The sequence below is a fragment of the Populus euphratica genome, unplaced genomic scaffold (assembly GCF_000495115.2).
Source record: "Populus euphratica unplaced genomic scaffold, PopEup_1.0 scaffold2406.1, whole genome shotgun sequence".
Classification (NCBI taxonomy): Eukaryota; Viridiplantae; Streptophyta; class Magnoliopsida; order Malpighiales; family Salicaceae; genus Populus; species Populus euphratica.
The window spans coordinates 5,536-17,180 of record NW_011502243.1 but is presented as its reverse complement, the minus strand read 5'-3'; the positions used below and the strand labels follow the sequence as shown (position 1 = coordinate 17,180).

At 30.7% G+C, this 11,645-nt stretch overlaps 2 protein-coding genes across 2 annotated transcripts in view; one reads left to right on the top strand and one right to left on the bottom strand.

Moving 5' to 3' along the window:
* Positions 1 to 2,938, top strand: part of LOC105118996 (uncharacterized) — a 7,990-nt gene extending 5,052 nt beyond the window's left edge. The window contains exons 2-3 of the mRNA XM_011017080.1: positions 874 to 1,775; positions 2,068 to 2,938. Of these exons, the coding sequence (XP_011015382.1) occupies positions 874 to 1,775; positions 2,068 to 2,533 (1,368 nt within the window). The 3' untranslated portion in view covers positions 2,534 to 2,938. The remainder of the gene's footprint in view (positions 1 to 873; positions 1,776 to 2,067) is intronic.
* Positions 2,939 to 3,263: 325 nt separating this feature from the next.
* On the bottom strand, positions 3,264 to 4,488 carry LOC105118997 (uncharacterized). The gene has a single exon (XM_011017081.1). It carries the CDS (start codon positions 4,288 to 4,290, stop codon positions 3,706 to 3,708), a length of 585 nt encoding a protein of 194 aa, XP_011015383.1. The 5' UTR covers positions 4,291 to 4,488; the 3' UTR covers positions 3,264 to 3,705.
* Positions 4,489 to 11,645: the final 7,157 nt, after the last annotated feature.

Genomic DNA, 11,645 nt, shown 5'->3' with positions numbered 1-11,645 from the left:
AGCAGGAATTTGGGCAAGAAAATCCAATATGACCTGAGATTCTTGAGATGAAATATTTTCACTTTGTTCTGTTTTTTGAAATGATACGAGGTATATTGGTTATTCTGGCTGAAACTTAATGAAATTGACAACGTTGACTATACCCAATTATGTCAATTTGTTATCCTTGATTAGAACTACATATAGTCATGATCAAAGCATAACATTCCCTGGATAAGATAATTCAGTTATCTCAAGTATAAGAATCATTTACACAACTGTTGATCTCTTCATATAAAATCTCTATACATGTTAGTTCAATGTATATATCATATGAGAAACATCTACTTATTAGTTCTAGATATCTCTTATTTCTTATAAAAACAATTGTTTCTTTTCATAAAAAAAAAAAACATAATGTTCTAGGGCATTTAGTGCAAGTTACTTTGAAAGCATTGTTGAAACCTGCAGCGAGCTCATATTCGTCACTTATTTTTTGCAATCTGGGTGTAGCAAGAAGTCAGAGATGGCCTGGTTCCTAAGTTTCAAAGAACATAGTTTATGTAGTAAAACTCTCGTATACAAACATCATAATTTTTTACCATTTTTTAAATCCATCTTATATTCCATGGTTCGACTATTTTACATTCCGTTGGCATAGGTAGACGTATGAAATTATAGAAGAAATTTTGAAGTCCATGGGCTGTCAAGACAAGCTTTTTCTGGAAATTATGCATTCTTCCCTTTGAATTTCCATCTTTTTCCTTGAAACTTTTACAATTGTTTGTTTCTGTTAAATTATTGAGTCATACTTGCTGATTAAGTTTTGCTCTTAGTATATAATATTCCATGAATTATAATCTTTACAGGCTTCACTCGTCGTTGCTGTTGCAGATATGGGTTGCGCTTGTTGTAGCCACTAATAGCACTACATGGTTTGGCACAGCTGTGCTTGTAACCAACATGAGAAACTTCCCTCTCAGTAGAGGCACTGTTTCAGGGATTCTCAAAGGTTATGCTGGGATCGCAGCTGCAGTATATACTATGGTATACAACCTGGTGCTTAAAGATTCAGATTCAGATCTTCTCCTAATTCTTACACTTGGCATTCCCATTTTATGTTTAGCAATGATGTACTTTATTCGGCCCTGTTCTCCAGCTTCTGGAGAAGACTCTTCAGAGCATGTCCATTTTATTTTCAGTCAAGTGGCAAGTGTTTTGCTTGCTCTTTATCTTCTCATAACCACAATAATAAGTGGTGTGGTTTCTATAAGTGATACAGTTTCATACATTTTAGTTTTGATAATGGTTATTATTCTGATGTCTCCTCTCGCAATTCCAGTCAAAATGACCCTTTTCCCTGCAGAACATAAGAGACATGTCCCACCTAGTGATTCTTCAGATCATTTGGTCCCAAAGGAAGGTGAATCAACCCCAATAGATTCTTTGTTGACACCATCTTCTTCAGGTACTAATCTTGGTAGTTTTTATGAGAATGAGGATGTTTTGGATGTGGACATGCTTCTTGCTGTGGGTGAGGGAGCAGTGAAGAAGAGGAGGAGGCCCAGGAGAGGTGAGGATTTTAAAATTCGTGAGGCTCTTATCAAGGCTGATTTCTGGCTTCTTTGGGTTGTAAACTTTCTTGGGGTTGGTGCTGGAGTTACCGTTCTCAATAATTTGGCTCAAATTGGTGTTGCATTTGGACTGGAAGACACAACGCTTTTGCTTACTCTCTTCAGCTTTTGCAATTTTGTTGGCCGTCTTGGCTCAGGCGCCATTTCAGAACACTTTGTAAGGTCATTATTCATTTCCTTAACATAAAGTGCTAGGTTGAAATGTGAAAATCTCTCTTTCTTTTGAAGTAGCACATGTTGTATATTATCATTAGGCATTCCTAGCATGAGTTTCCGAACAATTTAGTAATGTGAATTTCCTAAAAAGTACTTGACTTTTGCAACGTGTGGAATTGGTTATGTGCAATTAGATTTGTGCCCAATATTTCCTGCAGTTTTAAATTTCACTGCATTTTGGATGTGATTTTCTTGCTATTAAGGGAATGATGGTGAAAGTGATAAAATCTCATTGCAGGTGGAAAATGATCCCTCGAACCTTGTGGATGACATTTGCACTAATGGTCATGCTCATGACCTTCATTCTTTTTGCATTTGCTCTTAATGGAATTCTTTATGCTGCTATTCCTCTGCTTGGCATCTGCTATGGGGTCCTGTATTCTATAATGGTGCCAACTGTTTCCGAGCTTTTTGGCTTGAAACACTTTGGTTTAATTTACAGCTTCATGGGGCTAGGCAATCCTATTGGTGCACTTCTGTTCTCAGGTATGCTTGCTGGTTATGTATATGATGCGGAAGCAGCTAAGCAAAGTAGCTCTTCTTGTGTTGGCTCCGATTGCTTCAAGGTGACATTCCTGGTTCTAGCTGGAGTCTGTGGGTTGGGTACAATCTTGAGCATAATTTTGACAGTTAGAATTCGGCCAGTTTACGAACTGCTTTATTCAGGGGGTTCTTTTCGCCTGCCTCAAACATCTGGCCATTGACCAATGGAGATCATTTGTATCATCTAAAAAGGTTGTGCCGTGCTGTTTTGCAGAGGTTTGCTTAGTTGTTGTAGCACTCGAGACAGTGGCTTACGTTGCCTAGATTTTGTTACATGCTCCAAGATGCTATATTTTGTTTGTTGTCGGCTGTTCAGTGGCGTTATCCTTGATGAAGCTTGCTGTAATGACTTAAAATTAATCAAATTGTGGGAGGGAGGCACATCCAAGTTGTATGCAGGTTATTGCTATGATATATGTCAATCAAATTCAGGATTCCCTCCGAAACTTAAATAAGATAAATCAATACTAGTTTCGTCCAGTCTTTCCTGGCATTCAAAACAGGCCTTTATTCCCCTTTGTTTTCAGGGTGACTCGTTCCAGATTGAATCAATCTAATTTCCATCATGTTTTTCATCATTTCTAGGGGAAATTAATCCTGGAATCTTTTCTATACATGAACTTAGCCATACACTCGCGCTACGATACTACATTTATATCCACTTTGTCTGCTCACACATGCATGTGCACGCACAAGCTGCTGCCTCATTTTTTCTCCTTCCTCTTCCTCGAAGTAGAAAGAGCAGTATGTGTTCAAGACCAGTCCTTGCTTTCCAGTCCTAATCTGCAGGCGCTTGACGTTATCTCTATACCCTTCATCGTTGCCAATTGCTATGATCTGTTGCCACTTGCATTAGAAAGTGGTAAACGTAGTCTATTGAGCGAGAATACAGAAGCATAAAACAATATGTTTGGATGCCTGACCACATAGTAATTAACTTAGTATCCTAAAACAATCAATCTATTAAAAGCTGATAATGCTTTCTTTTGTCTGCGAGTAAGACTACAAAATACAAAAGCAGGGGAGACCATCTCATTAATAAAACAGACCCTGATGCCGCCAAGAAGCTTGCAGCTCAATCGACACTCATCTCCTCCCTTTCTTGAGAGATTTCAGCTTCGAGCCTTTCATTTGTAACAAAAAAGAAGAAAAAACAGTCCCTGACGCCAAGTTGTGTTCCTACCTGACCCACCCACTAATGAAAACAAGAAGAAAAAATGAATACATGTGCAAGACTGAAGACTCCATGGTGGAAGAACACACAAAAAATCCATCTCTCACCATTTAAACTGACATCAAGAAAGAGAGAAAAAAGAGGATAAACTATAACAATTCATGTTGGTTTCAGATTCTGAAACATGGTATCCCACCTGATCTCTTCAACACCAGTTGTCCAATAACCCTCATCATCACCCTGATCTAACTTCTCTTTGTTGAGATCATAAATCACAGGGCTTGAAAAACTATCAAGGGTTGGGCCAGCAGAAATCATAGGGGTGTTTGAAAAGCTACCATTTGTAAGCAACAACCTACCTTGTTTAGACGTCATCAACTTCTTGTTCCTCTTCAACATAGTTCCTCTCCATCTGGTACCATAACCAGGCCTTTGAAGAAGAACAAGAGCTGACTCCTCGCTGCGAATCCATGTCCTTATGTACTTAGCTAGACACCTCTTTGTCCTCTTGATTGCAACAAGAACCCTTGCCATGGCACGAGGGCTCTTTCCTTTCTCCTTTCTTGCAAGCTTGAGGATCTCAAGCCTATGTTTGGCTATTGATATCCCCATGCTTTGAAGAAACTCATGATTAAAGTAAGGTATATCTTCTTCTTCAAGGTCATTGTGAGCAAAAGCAAGGCCGTATTCATACACAAGAGAAGGCTCAAGGCCAGTTTTTGATAGCCATGAGAACCAATCCATAGCTTTTGAGGCTGCGTCCGAGTGAATGTGTGCGCTTCAAAGTTTGAGAGGGTGTATGTATATAATGTAGGTGGTGAAGCAACTGTAAAACCAAAAGAAGATAAAAGAAATGGGTGGAGCTGCTACTAGTAGACTTGGACTTTTTCTTGAGGAGCTTAGCTTTTTTTTTTTAAAAAAAAATTGTTACGGTAGTTGAATCTTGAGAGTGACTAAAGAAAAAGAGATTAAAGGTATGTGGGGAGGGGTTTACATGGGTGTGTTCCCTTCAAGAAATGGGCCAAATTAGGAGTGAAACCTAAGGATTCTAACAAGTGGAACATCAATCACGGCATGGGAAAAGACTAGCCTGTAGGGACACAACAATACTTGTCTTTGTGCGTGTAAAGTGTAATCAAGGGAGGAAGGTGGCAAAATGTGCTCAAACTTCAAGCATGGCAACACTTTGGATGGGTAAAGAACGAGAGAAAGAAAGAAAGATGGAATATATCTTGGATAGAGTAAAAGCAATCCATTGATGGGAATTTCTGTTAAGTTATCGACCAATTTTAGTTTAACATCTAATCTAAATCATTGTAGAACTTGTTTCTTTTGAGGACTGGCCCTTGCTGATTAAGATTTCTCAATTAGCAGCAGCCCTTGTTGAGAGATCTTAAGGTGATAGCTCATCTATTTCTCATATCTCTTATTTGCTGAAGAAATTCATGTTCTTTGAAAGTTTAAATGGTGATCTCTATAGCCTATAAGATGCTATAATATGGCTTGTTTTACATTTGTTAATTTATAACTAAGTTGATACATTTCAGAGAGCTGAAAAAGAATAACTGTAAATGCCATTGTAATTACTAATTCACTAATAAAATTACTAATAACATCCAATTTTATTGATGAAATTATATATGATTTTCTTGTTAATAATATGTTAAATTGTACCAAAAAAATTAATGAAGAAATGAAATGGATAATTTTGTTTTGGTATGTATTGTTGCCTGTAAAATTATTAATAAATTTATTATTAATAAACTAAAAATGATCGATATGCTTTTTTTTCAATAAATGTTTTCTGTTCATAATTTCATGATAAAATAATCACAGACATACTTTTATAATAAACTGTTAAATCTGTTGGTCTTATTATCCAGAGAATATTTATTATTCAGTGCTTGGTGTGATCATGGGGAGGTTTTGTCACCTTGTAAAGTTGTTCGTTTGTTATTTATCTTTAAAGGATACTGCTTTTCTAAAGCTCACTGAAGCAGAATTGTTGTCCAGAGGCAGGAAATCTCGTAAATCCTGCTGCCTGATTACGAGGAAGCTCCTCCTCCTCCTCCTCCTCCTGCTTTTCCTCTCAATTTCTCGTAGAATGAGAAACTGCTTTATGTTGAAGCATTTATAATCTAAAGTGGAGGGTTGGAAATATAATATTTTAAGGAAAAAACTTTACTAAAAGATTAGAATATATTCAGGTTTTCAAGCCATGTCATGAGTGACTTTAATTTTATGTTTTATTCCGCCATCACTAACAAATAGATTCACAGTATCTAAATCCTAGAAAAAATAAAATAAAATAAAAAAATTACAGCATTTAAACATAAACTTTACATTATCCAAATTGGCTAAGAAATTAATAACATAATTAGGCTAATCTTGACTAAGTTAATGCTTGACATCTAACAAATCTCTCTCTCTCTCTCTCTCTCTCTCTCTCTCTCTCTCCTCTCTCTCTCTCTCTCTCTCTCTCTCATTTATATATATTATTATCCATGTATTTTTCTTCCTTTCTTTTTATTCCTTAAAGGAATGTAAAATCTAGAGTTTTTCTCATGTTTTTTATTTTTATTTTTCAACTTGATATAATTGTTTTAATTTATCTCTTTTTTATTTCCATAGGTGGCAAGAGGGATCCATTTTATTTGTTAATTTTATTTGGATTCGAGGAAACCATCTTTTAGAAAATACGTTTTGTGAATTTAGGTGAGCGAATAAAACCTTAACTATCCTAAACTTTTAGATTCTTATAATATATGTACACTTTGACTCAAATTTGAGATTTATTGTACAAATCTCAAGTTCTTTATCATCATATCATGCACCTTGAGGATTGTTAATTTATTAATACATACTAAAATATTTTTTGTTAAAATTGATATATAAACAAGTCATATTATGTTATTAGTATCTTAAAAAAGTCATAAACAAGTCTTCACTATACAAATAATAATAATAAAAAAAATGTAGAAATGCATTTGTTTTATTATCATTATATTATGATATTGATTGATTGATAATATACTATATAAACTTGTGATTATACACATCTACATCCATGTCTTCATATAATTTTGGATTACTTTTAATATTATATTATCACAAATTTGGTGGGTTGCTCAACTCATTCATATTAATTAAAGTATCAACAACAAAATTTGAAAAAAAAAAAAAACTTGAATATTCTCTCAATGTCCATGTCCATGTCTCAAACTTGAGAGAATACAACACATAATGTTACTATAGCAAGCTTTAACCCTTCACATATACTTTTGTTGTTGAATCCTCGACGAACACGATGATTAGGGCACAAATTATCACAAACTGCATGCAGCAAGGCTGCCTGTGTACATAATTTGAAGCTTTGCTCTTTCAATCGATGGCAGAAACTAGATTCTTAAAGGAGAAGAAAGGGCAGTGATTTGATGATGAAAATGGGACCTTCACAACATCCATCCCCATCGTCACATGCAACACATACATATCACTATGTTTTGTCTCAGAAATTAATGCCCCATCAAAAGTCCTTTTGTCTTCCATCTAAGTACATTCACATGCCCTAACATTAATTGCATTTTGAAACAGGATGGGTTCACGGGGATGCATTGTCTAATGATATAAAAGAGTACTGAAGGATTATTGCCGATCTCCATGAGAAATCAAGTCTATCATGTCCCCCTTTAAGTTAAAGCCCTTTTGATTTTTTCTATACAAACAAAGATGGGCATTTTTTTTAAAAAAATCTTTATATCACAATCCATATAGTAAGCCTTTGTTTGAGATCATAGGACAGCCCACGTTACAGATTATGGAGTACCTCGCTAATTTCAACGATACATGATAATGTGCGTGGATATATGAAATTTAGGACCAGCTAGCAAAAATAAAAATTTGTAGGTGCATAAATTAATGAATGCTTGAATTGGTTAATCACAAACCTAATAGATAACACTAGCTAGAAGCTTGCGCTAGATAGTAGGTTAAATTTTTTCTACCATAAAAAAAATTTCATTCATGCAATGATAACCTAAATTAATTTAGAATAACCTGGCCAATATGTATTTCGTTATATAAAATTAAGATAATTTTGTGTAAATTGAAAAATTACAAAATTCAAGACCTATGAAAGTTTTAAAAAATTAATTTGATAAAAAGTTATGTCAAAGAAAAAACTCGAGTAAACACAGGTTCACTTGACTAATCTGGGCTAACCTACAACTCGTGATATGAGATTGAGATAAAAAAATAAATTAAAAAAAAACCTAGCAAAAAAGACCCAAATAAAATAACAAAAATGATAAAAATAAAGCCAAGCTAACTTGATTAATCCACACTCAAGATAACCCAACATAAAAAAAAAAAATCATAAAACTCAAGGGTCAATAATTTCATGTCAAAGGATGAAATAAAAAAAAATCAATTTATAAAAAAATAATGAGAGAAAAAACTTGAGTTAACTCAACTAACCCAACTTTCATGATGATATGAGATCAGGATAAACTAAAAAAAGAAGAAGAAGCAAGTAGAACAAATAACGAAGCTCAAGGTCTAATAACCTAATATCAAATGATAAAATTGATTTTTTTTAATAAAACATTTAAAAAAGATAAAACTTAATCTGAGTTAATATTCAAACTAATGACTTCGTTTATGAGATGGGGATTACCCTGTAGAAATGAATACATAAAAGAATTACAAAGTAAAATTTTTAATTATAAAAAATAAAAAAAAATAAGAACTAAATATGATATAAAAACTAAATGAAAGAAACTAATTAGTGACTAAATTAAAAAAAATAAATGAAGAAAATAATAAGAAAATAGTAATTAAAAGAAAGAGGATCAAAATTGGATAAAAAATTTAAATGAAATAAATTTTTGAGGGAAAAAATAATAAATAAATAAATCAAGAAAATGATAAGAAAGTAATAATTAAAAAAATAAGGAACAAGATTGGATAAAAAAATGTTGAGGTCCAAAATTAAAAAAAAATCAAGAAAATGATAAGAAAATAGCAATTGAAAGAATGAAGACCAAAATTGGATAAAATAAATAAATAAAATAAAATGATGAGGGGAAAGATTAAAAAATCAATAAAAAAGAAAAACACAAAAAAAACAATAAAAAAATGAGGACTAAATTGGTTAAATAAATTAAATGAAATAAAATATTTAAGGATAAAATTGAATTTTTTTTTTATAAAACACTAAAAGCAAAATGAATAGTGATAAAAAAATGATAGTCAAAATTGATAGAAATAGAAATTGGAGGGCAAAATCAATTTATAAAAGGATTAACATGAATTTGTAGACTAAAAAAAAAGGAAATAGAGAAAAACAAAATATTACTAAATCTCAATTGCACCTTCAGTGCCACACACACCACACTAATAAGAAGAAAATAGCATGTTATTTAAAATATCATAATGGATGGTTGATTATGACAACTAGATGATCTTACATACACTATTCGAAGGGCGTATAAACAATCACACATGGTGCACATTTCATCAAATTTTTTAATAATATTTAACCTTTAAACTTATCAAACATCCCCTATATCAACCCAAAAATAACCATAAGAAAAACCCAAAAATACCTTCCAAACCATGCTTATATTTTTTGTGATTATAAGGGTGATTTTGTAACTTCATTGTTAAAAAAATGAAAAAAAACAAAAAAAGCCTCTGCACAAGTTTAATGGTTTTTTTTTTCTTTTTAGGATATCACCATAATTTAACTGTGCAAATAATAATAAAAAGAAAAAAAATCCTTAGACAAAAGTTATGCTCTTTTTTTTTTCCTTTAAAGGCAATAAAATCATTTTGTTGTGTAAAAATATATATATATATGAACCAATTTATCATCAATCAATCTTGTAATGCCCAATAAAATAATTTTGAAAAAATAATTTTACCTCTTCAAAATGATATTACCTCTAATTATAAACTTTGTTAATTTTGATGACACAAAAAAAAATATCATTACATTGTTACCGTGAACAATGTACTATTTTTGTGAATGTGACTAATTAAAAGTAAATGTGTTGCTTAAAAAATAAAATAAAAAACATAGTAAATGTCACCGGATAATTATTTCCAAACATTTCTCTTTCAAACTTTTAAAGAAACCAGCTAACCACTCGAAGCATAATGACATCAGGTTCGGTGATGATGGGAACCTGCATAATTGAGCTTAGGAGTTTACTATTGGAAGACATCATCTCCTCCACAACTAATTTGGTTTGTTTAACCGAAGACCATATATATATATATTTAACACAGTGAGTGATGATTTGATTCCTTTTCTTTCCTATGCATACGCATGCAAATTTTACAATAAGATTAATTAATTAATTAATTAATTCCGAAATGAAAATGCGAATCTCAAGCACGTCTTGTTCCTTCAAAGGAAAACATATAATGGCCCTCAATCTTTGGAGAAAGTTCACTAATCACATGAGAGGAAGTGTACATAATTCAGACAAGCTGATGAATTGTAGGATTTGAGCTTTCACCTCTCTTGCTAGAAAAAAAAGGTTACTAGCTGAGTATATCTTGTAAATTATTATTATTATTATTATTATTGTGTTTTTTTTTTGTAATTTTAATTTTGATAAATAGTCTACGCTCTCCCACTTTCATTTAAAGGAGATTTTAGAGTTGAGGCTTTTAAATCACAATTCCCAGTTTAAGTAATTAGAATGTAAAGTTTCTTTGGCTTATTTAACTAGTTTATTTCCCTAAGCTATGGATGATAAATTTTTTGCACAGATTGAATAGATGATCTGTAAACTTGATTTAGATTTTAAATTAAACTAGACGATTAAATCAATCTTAGGGGTGTATCCATGAGTTGTTGATTTGATTTTTTAAAATAAAATAAAAATAATATTAAACAAATGTTTTTTATAAAAAAATATTTATACAATAATATTTTGAATCGACTCATTTTATCTCACCAAACTCATGACTTAAATCATGAGTCTAGCTTATTTAATAACTTTATGTTTTAAAAATATATTTTTATTTAATTATATAATAATAAAAATATATATTCATAGTAAAGACAATGAATGAAATTATGGAAAAACTATGTGTTTTTTTTTTATAAAAAAAATATATGTTTTGATTTATGTATATTTTTTTTTGCTTTGGTAACAAAATAGTTTTTATTTATTACAAAACACAATTCATTGAATAAAAAAAATAAAAAGTATTTGGAAAAAGTATTGTGATTTGAATTGAAAAAAAAAATGTATATTTCTAATAAAAAAATACTTTTTAATCAAGCATTTCTTTTTTCATTTTGATAATTTCTTTTTCTAAAAGGAATTGTTTTCAAGCAAAAATTATTATGATAGTGAAAAAGGTCTCAATCAAAAAAATTAAAAAAATCATGAATCAATTATTTTTATAACTATATAAAACAACTATGAGAACAATAAATTTAAGAAAAGTATATAAAAAGTTTATAATAAAATAATTATGAAAATAGATATTTTATTTTCATTCAATATTAATGAAAAAAACTATTTTAAACAATTTACATATCACGTTGTTATATAATTACCCTTAAATAAATTGATAATGTCATCATTATTCTTAAAGACAATGACATAATTTTTAATTAGTATCAAGTTTTTAATAAAAGACTATGATAGTTAAAATAAAGCTTGACATAATTTTTTATTAGTATCATGATTTTTTTATATAATAAAAACAATGAAAATTAAAATAAAAGTTTGTTAAGAATTTCAATCCTTTGAAATAAATAGGAAAAACATAACTCTTTAATGTAAACTCTATTTTATTATTAATGCATCTCTTCAATGTTTTAACAAAAGCATGCGTTTTTTAATTATAAATATTGTTTTTCAAATAAAAATTTATCATAATCTCAAAAACAAGTTTTAATTGAAAATATTAAAATAATGCCTTAAATTTTTTATGTGTGATTAAAGGAAAAAATATTAAGTAATGATAAAACATTATATCTAAAATTTATTTAAAAAATAGAAATTTTATTTACTTTTATTGAATATTCATGAACAAATTTTAAATTTACTTTTTACATATAAGATATATAATAA

Excerpts from the sequence above, each read along its gene's own strand:
- LOC105118997 (XM_011017081.1), bottom strand. The coding sequence starts at position 4,290 with ATGGATTGGTTCTCATGGCTATCAAAAACTGGCCTTGAGCCTTCTCTT.